At 42.1% G+C, this 23,276-nt stretch overlaps 1 protein-coding gene across 3 annotated transcripts in view; it reads left to right on the forward strand.

Moving 5' to 3' along the window:
• The window catches only part of LOC137335258 (extracellular sulfatase Sulf-2-like), a 287,785-nt gene that overhangs the window by 251,249 nt on the left and 13,260 nt on the right, over positions 1–23,276 (forward strand). For all 3 annotated transcript variants that reach the window (XM_068000536.1, XM_068000535.1, XM_068000537.1), the window contains 4 exons: positions 15,097–15,304; positions 17,629–17,857; positions 21,440–21,536; positions 22,617–22,711. In XM_068000536.1, coding sequence (XP_067856637.1) covers positions 15,097–15,304; positions 17,629–17,857; positions 21,440–21,536; positions 22,617–22,711 — 629 coding nt within the window. The remainder of the gene's footprint in view (positions 1–15,096; positions 15,305–17,628; positions 17,858–21,439; positions 21,537–22,616; positions 22,712–23,276) is intronic.

Consider the following 23,276-nt stretch of genomic DNA (forward strand, 5'->3'; position numbering starts at 1 on the left):
TGACCCTAACCTCAAATCTAAATTCATGTCCAATTTCCTGCCCGCTCCCCGTAACCCCTAATTCCCTTCACTTCTAGGAAACTGTATATTTCTGCTTTGAATTTATTCAATGATGTAGCTTCCACAGTTTCCTGGGGCAGCAAATTCCACAGACCCACCACCCTCTGAGTGAAGAAGTTTCCCCTCATCTCAGTTTTGAAGGAGCAGCCCCTTATTCTAAGATTATGCCCCCTAGTTCTAGTTTCACCCAACCTTGGGAACATCCTCACCGCATCCACCCGATCAAGGCCCTTCACAATCTTATATGTTTCAATAAGATCGCCTCTCATTCTTCTGAACTCCAATGAGGAGAGTCCCAATCTACTCAACCTCTCCTCATATGTCTGCCCCCTCATCCCCGGGATTAACCGAGTGAACCTTCTTTGTACTGCCTCGAGAGCAAGTATGTCTTTTCTTAAGTATGGAGACCAAAACTGTATGCAGTATTCCAGGTGCGGTCTCACCAATACCTTATATAACTGCAGCAATACCTCCTTGTTTTTATATTCTATCCCCCTAGCAATAAACGCCAACATTCCGTTGGCCTTCTTGATCACCTGCTGCACCTGCATACTAACTTTTTGATTTTCTTGCACTAGGACCCCCAGATCCCTTTGTACTGCAGTGCTTTCCAGTCTCTTGCCATCAAGAAAATAACTTGCTCTCTGGTTTTTCTTGCCAAAGTGCATAACCTCACATTTTCCAATATTGTATTTCATCTGCCAAATCTCCGCCCACTCACCCAGCCTGTCTATATCCCCCTGCAGGTTTTTTATGTCCTCTTCACTCTCTACTTTCCCTCCCATCTTTGTATCATCTGCAAACTTCGATATGTTGCACTCGGTCCCCTCCTCCAAATTGTTAATATAGATCGTAAAGAATAGGGGACCCAGCACCAACCCCTGCGGAACACCACTGGCTACTGGTTGCCAGTCCGAGAATGAACCATTTATCCCAACTCTCTGCTTCCTGTTAGATAACCAATCCTCCACCCATGCCAGAATATTACCCCCAATCCAGTGATTCTTTATCTTGAGCAATAATCTTTTATGTGGCACCTTGTCGAATGCCTTCTGGAAGTCTAAATACACTACGTCCACTGGTTCCCCTTTATCCACCCTATACGCTATGTCCTCAAAGAACTCAAGCAAATTTGTCAGACATGACTTCCCCTTAGTAAAGCCATGCTGACTTTTTCCTATTAAATTATGTTTGTCCAAATGTTCTGCTACTGTCTCCTTAATAATAGACTCCAAAATTTTACCCACCACAGATGTTAGGCTAACTGGTCTATAATTTCCAGTCTTCTGTCTACTACCCTTTTTAAGTAAGGGTGTTACATTAGCAGTTTTCCAATCTGCCGGGACCTTTGCTGAGTCCAGAGAATTTTGGAAAATTATTACCAAAGCATCCACAATCCCCACTGCCACTTCCCTCAAGACCCTAGGATGTAAGCCATCAGGTCCAGGGGATTTATCCGCCTTAAATAATCTCTGCCACTGGCGCCCTGGGCTCCCATCCCTGCGAACACAACCTTCCGCAGGATTTACCTTGCTGATGGCTGATTGGCCTCCGTGCCGCTTGATATTGCACCGGCCCAAATCCAGCGAACTGCATCGGTATGCCCATTTGGGGCAGGCAGTTTGCTAGTTCTATTAATGTTCCATTCTCCAGCAATATCATATCACCATGAGTAGCAGCCCCTCCCAAAAAAGGCATGACTTAGAGAGCGTACGTGATAACAAAATGAAAGATAAGGGGGGTCATTTTCACTATGAGAGAGTGTAAAACGGGTGATACCGAATCAGCAGCCGTTTTACATCTCTTCCAATTTTTATTGGCAAGTCAATGAAAATAAAAATTGGAAGAGATGTAAAACGGGCTGCTGATTCGCTATCATCTATTTTATACTATCACACAAAGTCAAAATCTAGCCCCAAAATGTAGTGTTCTAACTCAGAGTTCAGATTCATTTTAAAATATTTTAATTAAAATTGTGTTATTTTGCTATTAATAGGTTTAATAGTAGAATAATAAAGCCACTCCAGATATCTGTGCTTCAACATCACACCATAAAAACTGAAAGCTTTAAAAACTAGAATTCTGCAGACCTGCCAACTAAGGATTCAGAAGGTGTACAGGGTTTATAGTGTAAAATCCATTTGAAGTAATTTCTGTAAGCCTCTGATTTAGTTGCAGTGTGTTAAGTGCAATCTTCTCTGGAGAAAGAGCAATCTTAGTCTCCTGATAATGTGCAATGTTGCATACATTCCACAATCGTATCACAGATGGTCAAACCAATCCCTTTGTCAGAGCTTTTAACGTAAACTTGAACAAAGCACTATTGACATTGTTACATTAAAGATCAAAATCCCTTAAGAGGTGAATATTACCTTTTAAATTTAATTAAATGTTAACGTTGTTATTGCAATGAATAATTTGCAGTCATAATGTTGATTATTATGCAAAGTGTGCTGCATACAGTATGGTATGTTAATGATGATGCTGCAGGCCTCCTCATTTGCATGAATTCAATTTTGTGGTAGAGCTGAATGATGAAGAAAGATTCAGGTCGCTCCAATCTAGTTATGTATGCCCAGTACTCTTTGTGCATGGCTGAATGTGACCTACAGTCCACTGTGCGTGTATGTGTACATATAACAGTGGCCATGTTCTACTTGGCGTAGATCTAAAGCTAGAAATTACCATGGTCATTAGCAGACACACACTCAACAGGGAGGATTTTATCCTTTGGCCAGACGGCCTGCTGCCGATATGTGCGGGAGGTGCAGCAGGAGTCCTTAACCATTTCAAGGCCCAGGCCTCATTTAAATAGAACTAGCAAACTGCCTGCCCCAAATGGGCATACCGATGCAGTTCGCTGGATTTGGGCCGGTGCAATATCAAGCGGCACGGAGGCCAATCAGCCATCAGCAAGGTAAATCCTGCGGAAGGTTGTGTTCGCAGGGATGGGAGCCCAGGGCGCCAGTGGCAGAGATTATTCAGCACTCCTGCGCTTCCAAGCCCCACAAAAATTTTATTTTTCACATATCTTTGAGGGACTTGCCAGCAGGATCTAATAAATGGTGCATCTTTACTGGATGCTCTGCGCAGTGGGCCTTAATGGCTTCAGGGTCCTATCTACGTAATAGGGGGAATAAGTTTAGTTTGAGTGTCCCATTATAGAAGGAATATTAATGGCATAAATTGACCAGGATGATATAAGGAATGAGAAACTATATCTATGAAGAGTGATTTGGATACTAAAACAATTTCCATTGAAATGGTGAAGGCTAAGTGGAGATTTAATGGCGATCAATTACGTTTCAGAATATACATTAATCATTTCGACTTAAGTTTAGGGGGCATGATTAAGAAGTTTGCAGATGATACAAAAATTGGCTGTGTGGTTGATAGTGAGGAGGAAAGCTGAAGACTGCAGGAAGATATCAATGGACTGGTCAGGTGGGCAGAAAAATGGCAAATGGAATTCAATCCAGAGAAGTGTGAGGTAATGCATTTGGGGCGGGCAAACAAAGCAAGGGAGTACACAATAAATGGGAGGATACTGAGCGGTGTAGAGGAAGTGAGGGATTGGTGTGCAAGTCCACAGATCCCTGAAGGTATCAGGTCAGGTAGATAAGGGTGGTTAAGAAGGCAAAAGGAATTCTTTCCTTTATTAGCCAAGGCAAAGAATATAAGAGCAGGGAGGTTATTCTGGAACTGTATAAAACACTGGTTAGGTCACAGCTTGAGTACTGTGCACAGTTCCGGTCACCACATTACAGGAAGGATGTAATTGCACTAAAGAAGGTACAAAGGAGATTTATGAGGATGTTGCCAAGACTGGAGAATTTTAGTTAGAAGGAAAAATTGGATAGGCTGGGGTTGTTCTTTTTGGAACAGAAGAGGCTGAGGGGTGATTTAATTGAGATGTACAAAATTATGAAGAGCCTAGGTAGAGTGGATAGGAAGGACCTATTTCCCTTAGCAGAGAGGTCAATAACCAGGGTGCATAAATTTAAAGTGATTGGTAGAAGGATTAGAGGAGAGCTGAGGAAAACAATTTCGCCCAGAGGATGGTAGGGGTCTGGAACTCATTGTCTGAAAGGATGGTAGAGGCAGAAACCCTCAACTCAGTTTAAAAAGTACCTGGATGTGCATTGAAGTGCCGTGACTTACAAGGCTGAGGACCAAGTGCTGCAAAGTGGGATTAAGCTGGGTGGCTCATTTTCGGCTGGCGTGGACATGATGGGCTGAATGGTCTCCTTCTGTGCCGTAAATTTTCTATGATTCTATGAAAAACTGCACCGCACTTTCTGAATTCATGCAGATGAAGCATCTACTTCAAGGCAAAGGCAGGGAATTTCCTTGGAGTTGCTCCCACTCTGCCATCGTAACTTCACTGAAAGTGCAGCAGAAGTCCTGTTTATGCATGTAAACTGGGTTTCTGCTGCACATCCGATGAAGTTACAGTGGCAGAGCGGGAGCAGCTCTGAGGACATTTCCAAATAAAGTTTCTATGGTTACAAACATGACTACCTTGCAGCAGAATTTTCAGAGTAATCCTGAATCTGGCCAAAAATCCTTTGAGGAGGTGTCAATGCTCCTATAATCTGTACTTATTCTACTTGAGCGTATCTGGTGCACAGCTGTCTTAGACATCCAACATCCAATCTGGCTGGACCACATCAAGCTTTTTCTCTGCCAAAACCACCCACTAATGTGGGTTCTGCCCGGAAAGCGAAGATACCCGTTGGTTTTTGTTCTCCACTACCAACTTCCTCTATTATCCTGCAACCTCTACCTTTATCTCTAACAACAGGGTAAGGAGCTCATGGAATTCTTTGTCACCATTGCCTGGAATTTCTGCAGGACTTCTGCTGATCTCCCGCTGTAACTGTAGCAAAAGATCCACGGAAAACCTGGAGAAACTCAAATTCCTCTTTGAGCTCATCTTATCCACAAGACCCACCTCCTGCTCCATGGACCCAATTTCAGCTGCCTAGTACCCAGGCTCTGGAATTCCCTCCCTCAAGCCTTCTACTGCCCACCTCAGTTTCCTCTCTTTTCTACAGTAAAGGTGCTATATAAATGCAAGTTGTTGTTGTTTCAATTTAGTTCCCATTTACATTTCAGTATTGTGATCTTTGTGTAAAAGCATTATCAAACATAAATGATGTATTCTTTGCCATTACAGTTTGCCTGGCATAGAATTTAAAACCACTAATAAACATATTTTAGGAATGAATTTCACCAAATGAAGTACAATAATTATTAATACTGGAATTTCTAGTTTTGCTTTCAGTTGTAAATGATTAAGGAATATTAAGCCATTAATTGAATTTCTATTTATAAATGAATTGTCAGATCAGACAATCTATTTCAATATGGTTGACATCCTTCATTATTATAAAGTTCTAAACATTTCCTAAGGAAGCAATAAACTGATTCTCAGACAGTCAGACGGGTCAAGACATTTTGCAGACTAAACGAGAGTAGCAGAAAAATGTCTACATATAATCTTTAGCTATATCTTTACTAGACGCACTCTAAATCAAATTACTTTATTTTCCTTTATTTTAACCACAGATGACGTCAGCATTTCCTGTAATTCCTTTCTCATTAAATTCCATTATCCAGCGAAACATGACTAAGAATTCTACAGCCACACAAAACTAAAATTTAAAAAAAAACTAGTATCAGTAATGGTGGCCATGAAACTACCGGATTGTCGTAAAAACCCATCTGGTTCACTAATGTCCTTTAGGGAAGGAAACCTGCTGTCCTTACCCAGTCTGGCCTACATAGGACTTCAGACCCACAGCAATATGGTTGATTCTTAATCACCCTCTGAAATGGCCTAGCAAGCCACACAGTTGTACAATCTCGCTACAGAAAGTCACAATAAGATTAAAACTGGATGGACCACCTGGCATCGGACCACTAGGCACTTGTCACGACAAAGGCAAACCAAGCCAAGTTGACCCTGCAAAGTCCACCTCACTAACATCTGGGGACTTGTGCCAAAATTGGGGGAGCTGGCCCACAGACTAGTCAAGCAACAGCCTGATACAGCCATATTCATAGAATCATACCTTTCAGCCAACGTCCCAGACTCTTCCATCACCATTCTTAGGTATGTCCTGTCCCACCGGCAGGACAGACCCACCAGAGGTGGCGATACAGTGGTATACAGTCAGGAGGGAGTGGTCCTGGGAGTCCTCAACATTAACTGCGGACCCCATGAAATCTCATGGCATTAGGTCAATTATGGGCAAGGAAACCTCCTGCTGATTACCACCTACCGCCCTCCCTCAGCTGATGAATCAGTCCTCCCCCATGTTGAGCACCAATTGGAGGAAGCACTGAGGGTTGCAAGGGCACAGAATGTACTCCGGGTGGGGGACTTCAATGTGCATCACCAAGAGTGGCTCGGTAGCACCACTACTGACCAAGCTGGCCAAGTCCTGAAGGACATAGCTGCCAGAATGGGCCTGCGGCAGATGATGAACGAACCAAAATGAGGAAAAAAACCTAACGATCCTCGTCCTCACCAATCTGCCTGTCGCAAATGCATCTGTCAATGACAGTATTGGTAGAAGTGACCACCGCACAGTCCTTGTGGAGATGAAGAACCGTTTTCACACTGAGGACACCATCCAATGTGTTGTGTGGCACTACCACCATGCTAAATGGGATAATTCAGAACAGATCTAGCAGCTCAAAACTGGGCATCCATGAGGCGCTGTGAGCCATCAGCAGAATTGTATTCCAGCATAATCTGTAACCTTATGGCTCGGCATATTCCTCACTCTACCATTGTCAACAAGCTGGGGATCAGCCCTGGTTCAACGAAGAGTGTAGAAGACCATGCCAGGAGCAGCACCAGGCGTGCCTAAACATGAGGTGTCAACCTGGTGAAGCTACAACACAGGACTACATGAATGCTAAGTAGCAGAAGCAACATGCTATGGACAGAGCTAAACGATTCCACAACCAACGGATCAGATCACAGTTCTGCAGTCGTGCAACATCAGTCGTGAATGGTGGTGGACAATTAAACAATTAACGGGAGGTGGAGGCTCCGTGAACATTCCCATCCTTAATGATGGACGTGAGTGCAAATGACGAGGCTGAAGCGTTTATGACCATCTTCAGCCAGAAGTGCCGAGTGGAAGATCCATCTAGGCCTCCTCCCGATATTCCCACCATCATAGAAGCCAGTCTTCAGCCAATTCGATTCACTCCACGTGATGTCAAGAAACAGCTAAGTGCACTGGATACAGCAAAGGCTTTGGGCCCCGACAACATCCCGGCTGCAGTGCTGAAGACTTGTGCTCCAGAACTAGCCACGCCTCTAGCCAAGCTGTGCCAGTACAGCTATAACATTGGTATCTACCCGATAATGTGGAAAATTGTCCAGGTATGACCTGTCCACAAAAAGCAGGACAAATCAAATTGAGCCAAGTCCAATTATCACCCCATCAGTCTACTCTCAATCATCTGCAAAGTGATAGAAGGTGTCGTCGACAGTGCTATCAAGCGGCACTTACTCACCAATAAACTGCTCATCGATGCTCGATTTGGGTTCCGCCCGGACCACTCGGCTCTAGACCTCATTACAGCCTTGGTCCAAACATGGACAAAAGAGCTGAATTCCAGAGGTGAGGTGCGAGTGACTGCCCTTGATATCAAGGCAGCATTTGACCAGGTGTGGCACCAAGAAGCCCTAGTAAAACTGAAGTCAATGGGAATCGGGGAAAACTCTCCAGTGGCTGGATTCGTACTTCGGACAAAGGAAGATGGTAGTGGTTGTTGGAGGCCAATCATCTCAGCCCCAGGACATTGCTGCAGGAGTTCCTCAGGGTAGTGTCCTTGGCTCAACCATCTTCAGCTGCTTCATCAATGACCTTCCCACCATCATAAGGTCAAAAATGGGGATGTTCGCTGATGATTGCACAGTGTTCAGTTCCATTCGCGACCCCCTCAAGTAATGAAGCAGTCTGAGCCCGCATGCAGCAAGACCTGGACAACATCCAGGCTTGGGCTCATAAGTGGCAAGTAACATTCGCGCCAGACAAGTGCCAGGCAATGATTATCTCCAACAAGAGAGAGTCTAACCACCACCCTTTGACATTCAACGGCATTGCCATCGCCGAATTCCCCACCATCAACATCCTGGGGGTCACCATTGACCAGAAACTTAACTGGACCAGCCACATAAATACTGTGGCTACAAGAGCAGGTCAGAGGCTGGGTATTCTGCGGCGAGTGACTCACCTCCTGACTCCCCAAAGCCTTTCCACCATCTACAAGGCACAAGTCAGGAATGTGATGGAATACTTTCCACTTGCCTGGATGAGTGCAGCTCCAACAACACTCAAGAAGCTTGATACCATCCAGGACAAAGCAACCCGCTTGATTGGCACCCCATCCACCACCTTAAAAAATTCACTCCCTTCACCACCGGTGCATCCGTGTCTGCAGTGTGCACCATCCACAGGATGCACTGCAGCAACTCGCCAAACCCACGACCTCTACCACCTAGAAGGACAAGAGCAGCAGGCATATGGGAACAACACCACCTGCACATTCCCCTCCAAGTCACACACCATCCCGACTTGGAAATATATCGCCGTTCCTTCATCGTCGCTGGGTCAAAATCCTGGAACTCCCTTCCTAACAGCACTATGGGAGAATCTTCACCACACGGACTGTAGCAGTTCAAGAAGGCGGCTCACCACCACCTTCTCGAGGGCACTTAGGGATGGGCAATAAATGCTGGCCTTGCCAGCGACGCCCACATCCCATGAACAAATTTAAAAAAAGAAAAGAACTGAGCCAAGTTCATTTACTTTCAGTTAACAGCTCTCAGAAATGTATTTCTAATTAGCTAAAATATATGATCGTTATTTATTGAATAATTTGAGAGAATTAATCAATTAATCAGGGGAGATGTAAATAGGAACTGCTGTTACTGTAAATGTTTTCCTAATAGAAATTTGCCTAGTCAACTAACTCTACTGACTATATTTTCTCTTTATTTTCGAAAATTCATCATAATTTACCACCTGCTAACAAAATGACTCCGTAATTGCTAACACAGATTTGAAACGTGCAATTCTGGAAAACATGATCTTGTCAACTGTAATGAAAAATGGCCAATTATATTCCACCTGCAATAATGACCCTTCAGCCCTTGTCAAGCAGCTAATGATCATTTAATTGGTGTAAATGTTGAAAAGTTAGTTACTCCTGTTGTGCAGTGCCCAATTTTGGAGAGAAATGGCTCAACAATCAGATTTACTGATCAGCATGTACTAGCTATATCTGTAATGGAATACCACAATCAGACTTTTGGCATTAGAGATCACCCCCAAGAACGCTGAAGAGCAATAAGCTTGGCTTTTTGTCACTGAAAGATGCAGCTCCTGGCAGGGGGTCCAGAAAAATAGCAAGCCTTAATGAAAAGCAAAAAGGGAAGGCACGAATTTTGCTATACAGCAGCAGTGCAAGACATATGTGAACATTACATAATAACTGTTAAAGGCAAATGCACAATGTGTTGTACGGAAGCATTGAAATGTTAACAAAGGTAAGAAGGATATAGGTATTAGAAGTGCAAATAGGAAAATCATGCAAATTACATTTACACATCCTGACAGGAAAGAGATTGGTCTGATCCAGTCATTCATTTATGAACGTCTCCAGTCTAATTGCTGGTGCCCTGAACTCCACCTTACATAGTGTCCAACTCATTCAGAACTGCAAGCTTCATATCATATCACACATGAAGTTCTGCACACTCATCGCCTTGTCCTTTCCAGTCTCCTTTGGCTCCCTGTCTTACAGTGCATCAGTTTTATATCCTCATTTTCAAATCCTCATGAACTCACTGCACTATACCTCTGGAATCTTCTCCAGCCCCACACTCTTCAGTCTTCTGACTCTGGTTGGCTAGACACCCCCCTCTACTGTTCCATCATCAGCTGAAGGGGTTTCAGCCACCACATTCCTGTACTCCAAAATTCATTTCTTGAATCTTTCTCCTTGCTACATCTATTCCCAAAACTTGCCTCTTTGCCAATGTTTTCAGTCATTAATTTCAGTCCTACTTCCTACTTTGCATCAATGATACACTCTGTAATGCATTTTGTTATGAGAAATGTAACATAAAAATAAATTGTTGTTGTAGCATGTAGAAGGTGGTGAGCCGCATGACCAGAAATAACTCCCACTGTAGGGGAGGGAAAATCTGGAACTCATTGACATCATGGAGATTGGACTGGTGTTATGTACCATATTAGTCATATATCTTGTGACTTGCACAACATGTGCCATCAATGTGTGCAAATACACTGATTGTGTACAAGTGCAGTGTAATGCATATAAAGATAGTACAGCACCAAATGGATAAGTATGTCATGTACTCATAATGTACCATCTGCTCTCTTTAAGGCCTCTATCAAATTTCACATCAATAACTCCCCAACCAATAGAAACAGTCTTCCTCTTCACCCTATCAAAACCTTTCACAATATTAAAAGATTCTTTGAAATCTCCCGCTAACCTTCTCTGCTCCAGTGGAAATAGTCCCAGTATCTCTCATGTCTCCGAATAACTGTAGTTTCCCATCCCTGGAATCATTCTGGGGAATTTACGTTGTACACTGTATGTAGGGGAAGCAGCACAGGAGCAGCCATTTAGCATTCATGTCAGTGGCAGTTTGTGACAAGTGACAGTAGGCACCACCTCTGAAAGCACTGAACCCACAGGGACTGCAGCAAACAAAACCCTGGGCACTGGTGCAGGTACGTCAGGATTAAGCACAGATATATGTATCTCCTGTAGCTCATCCTGTATCAATGCTGCATAGCCAACTGATGAGCTACAGGAGATAGCTCATGTATACACTGTTCCAATGAAGTTCAACGGAAACTTGAGGAACAGCAAACACCTCATCTTTCGATTAGGCATTTTACAACCTTCCGGCCTCAGCATTGATTTCAATAACTTCAGATCATAAATCACTGCTCCCATTTTCTCAGACAGCAGGTGCTGGTAATGATTCTGCTGTTGCCATTTACAGCTCCTCGAGACCCATCTTTTGTTTCTTTACTTGTCCCATTGCCACCCTCCTTGCCTTGCACCATCATCCCTTTTGTCATTTGATCACTCCTGCCCTCCACCCTATCATAGACTTTCCCTTTTGTTCTTTCCTCCCCTCCCCTTACTCTCTTCACCCCACCCCCCCCCCACTTTCCCTGGCTCTGTACTTGCTTAAAAACTTTTAAATCTTTAACTTCTTCCTGTTCTGATGAAAGGTCATCAACCTGAAACGTTAACTCTGTTTCTTTCTCCACAGATGCTGCCTGACTTGCTGAGTATTTCCAGCATTTTCTGCTTTTATAATCCATCGGTGCTATTTCCTCACCTAGGAAGCATTTAGTAGTGAGGCACAGGCAACACAGACAAGTACACGGTGCACAAGGGACAAACACAGAAGTGAAATACATTCAATATGTACGCCACAAGTACTGAAAAACTGATATAGGCTGTCATTTCTTTCATTGTCCAAAAGCCAAACAAAATGGCTGAATCTTTTGATGGTCACTGTGGTATATGAAGTTAATGGCAGTGGAGATCTTCACTGCCACTGAGATACACATAGTAGCTTCAAGCATATTATTCCAATGGACCAGTCACTTTCACAATCACTTCTATGGTTCTCCAAAGATGGGTGAAACTAGAACTAGGGGGCATAATCTTAGAATAAGGGGCTACTCTTTCAAAACTGAGATGAGGGGAAACTTCTTCACTCAGAGGGTTGTAGGACTGTGGAATTTGCTGCCCCAGGAAGCTGTGGAAGCTACATCATTGAATAAATTTAAAACAGAAATAGACAGTTTCCTAGAAGTAAAGGGAATTAGGGGTTACGGGGAGCGGGCAGGAAATTGGACATGAATTTAGATTTGAGGTTAGGATCAGATCAGCCATGATCTTATTAAATGGCGGAGTAGGCTCGAAGGGCCGATTGGCCTACTCCTGCTCCTATTTCTTATGTTCTTATGTTCAGAACTTCTAATCCAAGCATAACACTTAAATAGCATCTTGCTATCAGAACATAAATGGCTTCTTCATCATCTAGTCATTAATACATAGTGCTGCCAATCCAAATCTCACCTAGATATAGCAACATATTTCACAATTCATGTCACAAAGGTAAGTACCGATGAAGGAAGCCATTTGGCCTATCTAGCTCCTCTTCCCATAGATACCTATGGTCCCCAGTTACTGCATCCAATTACTTCTTGAATGATTCCAGAGGTTTACTTCCACTACCCTGCCCTACCAGGTAAATATCACTTAGTGTGGAACATCAAACTCAACTGCCTCTAGGGCACTCCCCTCAATGCATCTCCCCATCCCGCCATTAGCCCCATATCTAGTACCAGCCACTTTCTCACTATTAGCAAATTCCTTATCCACCTCAAAGTCTTATCTAAGATAGCCACAGTTTTAAGCTTGTGCAGCAGCCATTCATGTGGAACTTTCTGTAAGTCTAAAGAAAACTTGCATTTATATAACGCTTTTCATGACCTCGGGAAATCCCAAAGTGCTTTACAGCCAATGACGTACTTTTGAAGCGTAGTCACTGTTTTAATGTAAGAAACATGGCAGCCAATTTGCTTACAGCAAGCTCTCACAAACAGCAATGTGATAATGACCAGATAATCTGTTTGTGATATTGATTGAGGGATAAATTTTGGCCAGGACGTCGGGGAGAACTCCCCTTGAATACTTTGAATAGTCTTCCCTCCACTTTGAACAGTGCTGTGAGATCTTTCCCATCCACCTGAGAGGGCAGACGGGACCTCAGTTTAATGTCTAGGTACAAGGCTTCCACATACCAACTTAGAAAACTAACAAAAGCTGATCAACAGCTTTAAAAAAAAAGCTGGCACAACCCCCAAAAGCTGATATCTCAAAAACAGCCCTATCTTAAAAACAAATTGGCACAGGAGCTTTGTAACTTAAGCTGTCGGTATAAACAACATTCCTTCACTTGTATTGGAGGAAAAATACATAAGCACGTGAAAGCCTGAAAGAGGAAATTCAGATGTTAAAAGCACAAAATTGGTGGTAGTTTTTTTTGGGTGGGGTGGGGGTGGTGGGGGGTTGCAGTCTGGGATATGTTCCCTTGAAAGCTTTTGAAAGATGCATTCTTGTTCATTTTAAGCACTTTTATACTTCACAATTGCTAGGCGTTTTAACCTAACAAAAAGGAAATACACAGTAACATTTGGATTTTCGACAGACCAACCAAACTTGTCCAAGAGTTACCTTAACAGTCCTTCTCTCACATTCTTGAACAGTCCTTCATATATTCTCCCCGGCCCCGGAACCAATTCGTAGAGACAGTGTATCCCATGCAACTCCCACCCTTTCACAGTAACATTTCCTTTCATTATCATTTATTTCCCTCCCTTTCATTGCTTTCCATTTCCTATTTCCCTCTTCCCTTCATTTTTCTCCTGCCCTCACCCCTTCATTGTCATCCATGTCCGACCTTCCTTTGACATCCATTTTCCCCTTTTATTGCCATCCATTTGCCCCCTCGTTCATTATCAGTTACACCCTTTCCTTGCCATCCATTTCCTCCCCACCCACTCAGTCCCCTTCCTACCTGAGTCCAGTTGCTCATGCACAGCAACAGGCACCTCTCCAATCATTGCGACTGCCAACGTTAATGCCAATGATTGCAGCCTCTGTGTGCTGTAGTTGGGAACTCCATTTCTCAGGAAAATTCCCATCTATAGTATACAGAGGCTGCAATCCCTTGTTAGGATTAGCGTTGACTGGAGGGAGGAACCTGTTTCAGTCCAATAGCAGCTAAGCTCAGGAAGGACTAGGACTGGAGATAGAGTGGTCTGCTCGGTTACACTCACTTTCTTAAAATCTTGTCCCAGTGGACACAACCAGATTCCAACTCTTTATTTAGGATATGAAATTCATTTGCACTGTTTAGACCCAGGTAAGCCTTGGTATTTTATGTAAACACAGTTTACTTGCAGCTGGAAGAAGAGATTGTGGCCAAATATAGAACCATCAAGTCTCATTTAATGTAAATCACAGGGCAAGTGTTGTGTGTGTGTGTGAGAGAGAGAGTGAATGGGGTAAAAGTTGGATCACAAATATACTTAATCACAATGAAAATGCTGCCTTTAGCCTCCTGCTTTGGCTTTTATCTATGCCCCCCTCCCCCTATCATAGGATGCCATAATTATTGTTTACCATTTTTAAATCTTCAATTTTCAAAGAGGTTTTGCTTGAAGAGCTTCCTGTTTTTATTCTGTTTTTCTTTCTTCCCTTCTTCATGGTAGATATTTTTCTCCAGTTGGCAGGTTGGACAGGTGGCAGGTGACCCACTCACTTATCTATATACACTGCCCCGCAGCCAGTTATTCAGCAATATTTTGTTAATACTGCTGACTAATTGACTACAGGGCAGTGCATGAGAGTAACATGGAGTGGCTTCAACCTTAACCCATTGCCCCTTTCATGATGTAAATGAGATTGGGATCTCATTGTGGCTGTGAGTAAGTGGTACACACAAGCATCCACTTTAGTCCTCCATGGCACAGTGCACTGGGGTACCACCATGTCACCCTGGAATTAATTCCCCACCCCCCTGCCTAATTTTTTCCTCTCTCCTCCTTAAGGTGGTCACATATGTTGCTCCATGGGGCCCAGCAGCCATCAGGTAGCTTACCCCAGTCACTATTCTTCACACGAAAACACAGACAATAATTATCAGCAAGCTATTTAACAATGGAAGATACTAGATGCACAATCCCCATGCACACAGTTTCCAGCAAGGTTCGCTGGATAGGAATCAAGAGCAAGAAACCTGACTTGATTTTTTTTTCCCTTCCCTATCTCGGTGGACAACTAAGCCACTGCTCGATGGAGTCCAATATTTGGATGAATATTTCCCGAATTAAAATCTGTCCAGTCATTTGCTACAATCTAACGAAGTGGTCATTGTTCTAGAAATGGCAGTGTGTAGAGGATTCCACAGGAAAGCTTCGACTTCATAAGTGCAAAGGAATGGCCATCACAGCAGCTTCTGACAAGAAGAGATCCAGCCGCTTCCAGTCCAAGTACTACAACACTGATGGAGAAGATTGCGATTGTGAAGAAAATGCATATAAAATGAGCCCAGCAGCAAGACAAAAGCAGAAACTTTTCTCCAAGCGAAGTAAGTAGTTAATGTGCTTGTACTGTGTGACGATAAGGCATTTGAACAGCATATCAAAGGCCTAGCATTATGTGACTTGCAGTTGCAAGGATAAGTTAGGCTTGAAAGAGTGGAATTTTGAGAGAACTTTTCTTGTATTTTAAATGATCCCACTTTGAGATACATGCTTTACTAAAAAGAGGAAATACAGCATTCTGAATGCCACTGCACTTAAGACCAACTAAAGAATCATATCAATAGAATGGCTTATTTATATGGATGCCAAAACACTTTATTAAAATATCCATATTGCATTCTTGGGAGCCAAGGATAGGAAACTATCAATTCGTATGTAATAGTGCATTGATTATTCAATGTATCAGGTGCTGTAAACTAAGCGTACAACCCATCTAACTGAACCACTGCTGTGATTAATTAGTTATAGTTAGAAATCATGAAGATGTAATACAGTAAATTAGATATTCTGTTAAATTGTGATAGGAGCTAATTTTGAAGGCCTGATTTTTAACACGCCCCCCCAACCCCGAACAGATTTCAACTCCTGCCCCCTGGCTTCGGGCAGGAGTAAGTGTTGGACATTCAAATGAGGTCCGGTTCTTTAAAATCTATCAGGCCTCTTGCTCCGAAGGGCCGGACAGATCACCGTCCGCTTCGACCTCTGTACCCCCGAATTCTGCACCCCCCCCAAATTGTTCAAACCAGCTTGTAACCTCTAATGTGCAAATATGCTTATTAAAATAAAAAAGCATCTGCTTATTTCATATTGCAGAATAGAAAATTCTTGTTCTGTCTGATTAGCTGTTCCTGCAAAAATGAGACACTGAACAGATAAATATAATTGCCCTCTTTTGGCTCAGTTTTAAACCCATTTTTTTGGGCTGTTTGCTGCCTTCTAGTGACATCTAGAGGTTTCCTTTTGCAACAGCAATGGTGGTTCAAGTAGCAGAAATGAAATGCTGTCCCCAAAAAGTGAAAGGCGAGCCCCAATGTCTCCCCTCCCTTCAATTCTTTTCTTCTACCATTTGTTTCATTTCTGTTTTTAATAAACTTTCTATCCATGCTACTTCATGTATAACCATTCCTAATAATCTGCTTTTTAAAAACTCCTTTCATCCTCTCTTCATTTTTTTTTTCTTTCATTTTGTTCTCAATGCCTATCCTACTTTGGACCTTTTTATTTTTATCATTACATTTTTATTTTGATTCCCATTTGCCTTTCTTTGTTTCTTCCTCTATCTTGTTCTTCATTTGATTTTCCTTCTTTGTCAGTTCCCTTCCTTATCTTGCCAAACACAGTATTCTGAAGAACCACCTGAACACAGTGTAAGTAAGAATTCTCAAGGATGTCTCAACGATGACAGGTGCTGTTGGGAGACTTCTAGAACACAGCACATTATGCATATGGCCTATATTAGGCACTAACAACAATCTGAATATACATCCAATATTAGTTTACCTGTTTCTATCACTTTTGCGAAGTTCCAAACATAACTGTAACTTTCTTTTACCATCCTAGAATTGTCTGCTACATCCCAAGAATGATTTTGTTGTGGGCGGAAGGGGGAGGGGGTAGAAGCTGAGGGGGGGGGGGCACAATTCTTTGGATTTTAACATTCATGGAGACAGGGGTGTAATGAATTGCCCCATAATGTATCACATCCCTTAGGGGGGATTTACATTTTTAGTTTCCTTTCTCTAGCCATAGCAATACTGGCTAGATTGTTATGGTGGTCATGACAGGAAATAGAATGACTGATGTAATCCCATCTTTATCACCTACATTTAGTACACATGCCCATATTTGGGCAGATAGATTCAAAAGCTGCCTTCGCTTCTGGTAGAAAACCCCAAAGGTGGTGGTGACCAGCAATGTGGATTTTCACCCCAGCCAACCCCAAATTAGCCCAAAATTAGGCAGAACAGCAGCAGAAAATCCTGCCTAACGTTTTTAAAATATTGCTTGCAGACCTCCCATGGCATTGTTTATAGTGAGTCAGAGAATACACTGTCTTGTAACAATAGGAGTGTTACCAACAAAATGTGATAAGGAAAGTGTTACTTTCAGGAAATAAATGTAATCTTTTCTGGAAGTGCATGCTGAAAGAAAGAAAGGAAAGATGCTAGTGAATCCCTCTTTGTTAACCTCACTGCCAATGCTCTCTCAAGATACAACACCATATCATATCCCCTTACATTTCAGTCAGTGTGCAGTTTGTGACAGCAATTTTTGAAAGCCTAGTGTATCTTCATTACAAATTTAAAAGTGCATGCTTTAACTGCAAAGTTAGTTCTATCTATTTTAATATTTTTATTTTTACTTTCAGAATTTAAGCAAAGCTACATACGGAATAGGTCAATCCGTTCAGTGTCTATTGAACTTGAGGGAGAAGTTTATGATCTGGATTTGGATGAGGGATTTGACCTAGTTGTGCCAAAGAACATCACTAAACGACATGATGTAGCTGACGAGGAAGAAGAGAACATGGGTGAAAGCAGTGGCACGGGCAATAGTAATGAATTAATTGTACCCAGTTCAATTAAAGTCACACATAAGTAAGTTGCCACTTTTTTCCCTTGTTTATTTAATAGAGCTATTTTCCTTTGTCCATATCTGGTCTCATTCATAAATCGTTCAACAGCTGGGAAGCCAAGAACATTGATCTCCTTTGTGGGTCTTACATTCTGTGGCATTGCATGGCTTAGCTAACCCGTAACCTGAAGGTGAAAGGTCATGGTCCTTACTCACTACGTCACACAGGTCTCCAAATGCTTCAGTCCATAAGTTTTGGTGGTGGTATTTATAGTTATTGAACTGGATTGTCAGGCATCTTTAGAGTTAAGTAATTTGTTTGATGAAGAAATACCATTGAATGAAAACATAAGTAATAGTGAATGTAGCAATGCCATTAAATATCATAATGCAAAAAGAAATGTAAAGGAGTTATACCTTGTGCAAAAGAACAATAACAGGAAGTATACCTTAAAAACTAAGATTCTGAAGAGTAAAGGAACAGAGATGCAAAGGTTCAGATATATAAGCCCAGATTTTAACTATTGCTGGGAATCGGGGGTGCAAAGTGGGTGGCAAACTGTCCGGCCCCCTGGAGTGTGAGACCTGATGGTGTTTAGCTCCGGGACTTCATTCACATGCTAACGGTAGGTGGGTGTCAAAATTCGTGGGGCGTCAGGCCGCCACCAGAGACATAGAAACATAAAAACATAGAAAATAGGAGCAGGAGTAGGCCATTTGGCCCTCCGAGCCTGCTCCCCTATTCAATATGATCATGGCTGATCCTCTATCTCAATACCATATTCCCGCTCTCTCCCCATACTCCTTGATGCCTTTTGTGTCTAGAAATCTATCTAGCTCCTTCTTAAATATATTCAGTGACTTGGTCTCCACAGCCTTCTGTGGTAGAGGATTCCACAGGCTCACCACCCTCTGAGTGAAGAAATTTCTTCTCATCTCAGTCTTAAATGTCCTACCCTATATCCTGAGACTGTGACCCCCTCATTCTGGACCCGCCCCCCCACCCTCCCTGCATCCAGTCTGTCCAGCCCTGTCAGAATTTTATATGTTTCAATGAGATCCCCTCTCATTCTTCTAAACTCGAGTGAATACAGGCCGAGTCAACCCAATCTCTCCTCATAAGACTGTCCTGCCATCCCGGTAATCAATCTGGTGAGCCTTCGCTGCACTCCCTCTATGGCAAGTATATCCTTAGGTAAGGAGACCAAAACTGCACACAATACTCCAGGTGTGGTCTCACCAAGGCCCTGTATAACTGCAGTAAGACATCTTTGCTCCTGTACTCAAATCCTCTTGCAATGAAGGCCAACATACCATTTGCCTTCCTAACTGCTTGCTGCACCTGCACATTTACTTTCAGTGACTGGTGTACAAGGTACCCAGATCCCTTTATACATCAACATTTCCCAATCTATCACCATTTAAATAATACTCTGCCTTTCTGTTTTTCCTTCCGAAGTGGATAACTTCACATTTATCCACATTATACTGTATTTGCCCACTCACTTAACTTGTCTAAATCGCCTTGAAGCTTCTTTGCATCCTCCTCACAACTCACGATCCCACCTAGCTTTGTGTCATCAGCAAACTTGGAAATATTACATTTGGTTCCCTCATCCAAATCATTGATATATATTGTGAATAGCTGGGGCCCAAGCACTGATCCCTGCGGTACCCCACTAGTCACTGCCTGCCACCCCGAAAAAGACCCATTTATTCCTACTCTCTGTTTCCTGTCTGTTAACCAATTTTCAATCCATGCCAGTATATTACCACCAACCCAATATGCTTTAATTTTGCATACTAACCTCTTATGTGGGACTTTATCAAAGGCCTTCTGAAAATCCAGATAAATCACATCCACTGGTTCTCCTTTATCTATTCTACCAGTTACATCCTCAAAAAACTCCAGTAGGTTTGTCAAACACGATTTCCCTTTCATAAATCCATGTTGACTTTGTCTAATCCCGTTGATATTTTCTAAATGTCCTGTAATCACATCCTTTATAATAGACTCCAACATTTTCCCTACGACTGATATTAGGCTAACCGATCTGTAGTTCCCTGTTTTCTCTCCCTCCTTTTTTAAATAGTGGGGTTACATTTGCCATCCTCCAATCTGCAGGAACTATTCCATAATCTATAGAATTTTGGAAGATAACAACTAATGCATCCACTATTTCCATGGCTACCTCTTTTAGTACTCTGGGATGCAGATTATCAGGCCCTGGGGATTTATCGGCTTTCAGTCCCATTAATTTTTCCAGCACTTTTTTTTTACTAATACTAATTTCCTTTAATTCCTCCTTCTCAGTAGTCCTTTGGCTCTCTAGCATTTCTGGGAAGCTATTTGTGTCCTCTTCCGTGAAGACAGAACCAAAGTATTTGTTTAATTGTTCTGCTATTTTCTTGTTCCCCATTATAAGTTCTCCCGGGCCCCACGGAAACAGTCCCCAGCACGTAAGTAAGGAATTAGGGGGGATTGTAAAGTCCAGGATTGGGGTTGGGGGGAAGAAGCTTGGGGCATGTGAGGCCCAGTGCATCCTTGTGGGGCCAGGAGGAACATTCTTGCTCCTCCTGGCCCACAGGGAACCTTTAAAAAAATTTTTAGAAATAAAGTTACCTGGGCCTCTTGTGGCCAGGATTCTGGCTTCCACCAGCTTTTACTGACCGGCTCAAGACTATATGGGCCTTAGTTGGGCCTGCGGTTAAAATATGTGGGTGGCCCAATGATGTCATCGGGGCGTTACTTTGCCATTGAAACTAGGTCCTGCTACTCTGGGGCGGGCAGCCTTCCCATACCTGCATTCAGGCAAATTAAAACAGTGGTGGGCGGGCACACTTTGGGAACGCAGCATGGTGGGTGGGTTAAGATCTGCTCTATAGGTCTTTTCAGGTGGGAATGCAGCTAGAAAAGACAATAAAAATGTTAACTAAGATTCTGAGCTTTATACATAGGGCATTAAACCTAAAAGTTGAATTGGTTAGGCCACAACTAAATTATTATATGCACTTCTGGGCACTCCATTATAGGAAGGAGATTAGAACCCATGGAATGGTAGAATTATACCAGGAATGAAAGGTTATAGTTATGAAGAAAAGCTCAAAACAGTGTCTCCCCCCCGCCCCCCCGCCCCCACTTTACTGGAGCAAAGAAGGTTAAAAAGGATCTAAGTTTTCAAAATTGTGAAACGTTTTGAGAGGGTAAAATTGATTCTGCTGGTTATTGAATTAATAACAAAGGACCAGAAATGCAAGATTGTTACTTGAAGAATGAAAGGGGAAGTTGGGAGAATTGTTTTCCACACAAAAGGTTATGAGAACATAGAATGTTTTACCACGAATGGCGGTTGAAGTAGAGATTATAACATCATTTAAAAGGGAATTTAATAATTATTTAAAAGGAGAACTATAGGAAAGTGGGATTAGAATCGCTAGCTCCTTTTGAAGAACTAGTACCATGGAATGGCCTCCTTCTGTGCAGTTATCATGATGCAATGCTACTGACTGTCACAATACTATTAAATGTCACTATTATTGAATGCAGTGTATGTGTTGAATAAGAGCAAGGAATTGCACAAATAATTGTTTTGTTATTATCTTAGGTGCTACATATTGGCCAATGAGACTGTTCAGTGTGATGGAGATCTGTACAAATCACTTCAAGCTTGGAAGGATCACAAATTACACATTGATCACGAGGTTAGCTACAGAGAAATAATTAGTAACATATTTCACATGGAAGATTACCAAACCAGTGAAAAATATAAATAATTTCAATGTTCTGATGATTAATTATGAATGTTAATTATTCTTATCATGCATAATGTATAGTTTGGAATATTTTTGTGTAAAAGTGTTTTTTTACATTTCTAATTCATTTGTATATTTCCATTGAATTTGGTAAATGTTTACACTGCAGAATCCGCTCTCGGTCTGAGATCAGTGGCTGTTTTTCAGCTAAATTTAATAGATTCAAAGCAAAAATTAATCTTACGTTAGCAAAAAAAATGATCATTGAGTTAATAATTTACATAAACTAGGTTCAACTTTTCACAACTCTAAGCTAATACAGTAAATAATTTCAGTGAAAAATCCCACACTTTAAAATACTTGTTGTATTTTGATCATACAGGTAGCTTAAACCATGACCAGAAAGCTAGAGGAGACAAGTATAAAGCTGGCAAGCCTCAAGCAAGACTTCAGATTAGAAGTGTCTTTTCCCCACAGAGCAGTAGATATGTGGAATAGACTCCCAGCAGTTAATGCTATGCCGATTACTCATTTAAAAAGGAGCTAGATGAATACTTGGTGAAGAACAGGATCAAAGGTTATAAGTATTGATAAGGATGATGAAATACCATCTGCAAGCATATTAACCTAATCTTATTGGGGCCACAAAAATGGTTCATGATGTAGATTGTAATTGTTAAACTGATGTCTTGGGGTTTTGCTTGATTGCCTTTGGGCTTCAGGGAAGAATTTTCTCGAGTATTATCTTCTTGGAGTAACCTCTAGCTATTCCTCCTTTCAGAATTAAGTAACTTGGATAGGGTACATATCAGGGCAAACTTAATATGGGCTGTAGGAAAGTGTAGGTTTGATGGGTTGAATGACCTTTTCCTGTTTCAAGTTTTCTTATTTTATTAAAGGTATGACACCCCATTTTGTTTTAAATATAATAAATAGAAGTTTACTGTGTACACTCTACACCACATGCAAGCTTGTTTCTGGTGGTTGAATGCTATAAGCAAGTAATCCTCCATTGACCTCTGTCCTTAGATTGAAACCCTCCAAACCAAAATAAAGAACTTACGAGAGGTCAGGGGCCACCTGAAGAAAAAAAGACCTGAAGAATGTGACTGTTCAAGGATGAGGTTTGTTCTGGAATTGCAGCTTCCTTCGTTGTGTCACTAGAATAGTCCTCTTTACATATATCAACTTTCATATAGACTTCGCAAATATATTCAATTTAATGAAACACCTTGAACAATTGATTGACATTATTGCTTATCTTAAAGTTTATAGCACGTGACTCACTTAATAATACTTTTTCCTCCCCCCCTCCCCCCACCCCTCCACCGTTTTAGTGGTACTTCTTCTCTTACTCTTTTTGTTTGATTCTGTCTAGCATTTCATATACTGAGAGTAAACAGGGTGTGCTGAGCCAAGGTGACAGCCAAAGCTGTTCTGTTACAAACAATTAGGAGATGTTAACAATTGTCTGGGTTGGCACCCTCTTGCGACTTTTCATCATTCCCTGTGAGAATATGTCTCAAGAGTTCATCACATAGGAATTATAGCCATGAACTTATGTCCTATCACTTCATGGTACAGTGAGTTAGTGTTAAATAAGCCCCAAATTTCTGCAGGGTCCAGTGGCCTACTCCCAGTGTAAGTCTGCCAGGAGTGCAACAGCGGAGGTGGAAAAATTGGCTGGGA

This window comes from Heptranchias perlo, chromosome 19 (genome assembly GCF_035084215.1).
Source record: "Heptranchias perlo isolate sHepPer1 chromosome 19, sHepPer1.hap1, whole genome shotgun sequence".
NCBI lineage: Eukaryota > Metazoa > Chordata > Chondrichthyes > Hexanchiformes > Hexanchidae > Heptranchias > Heptranchias perlo.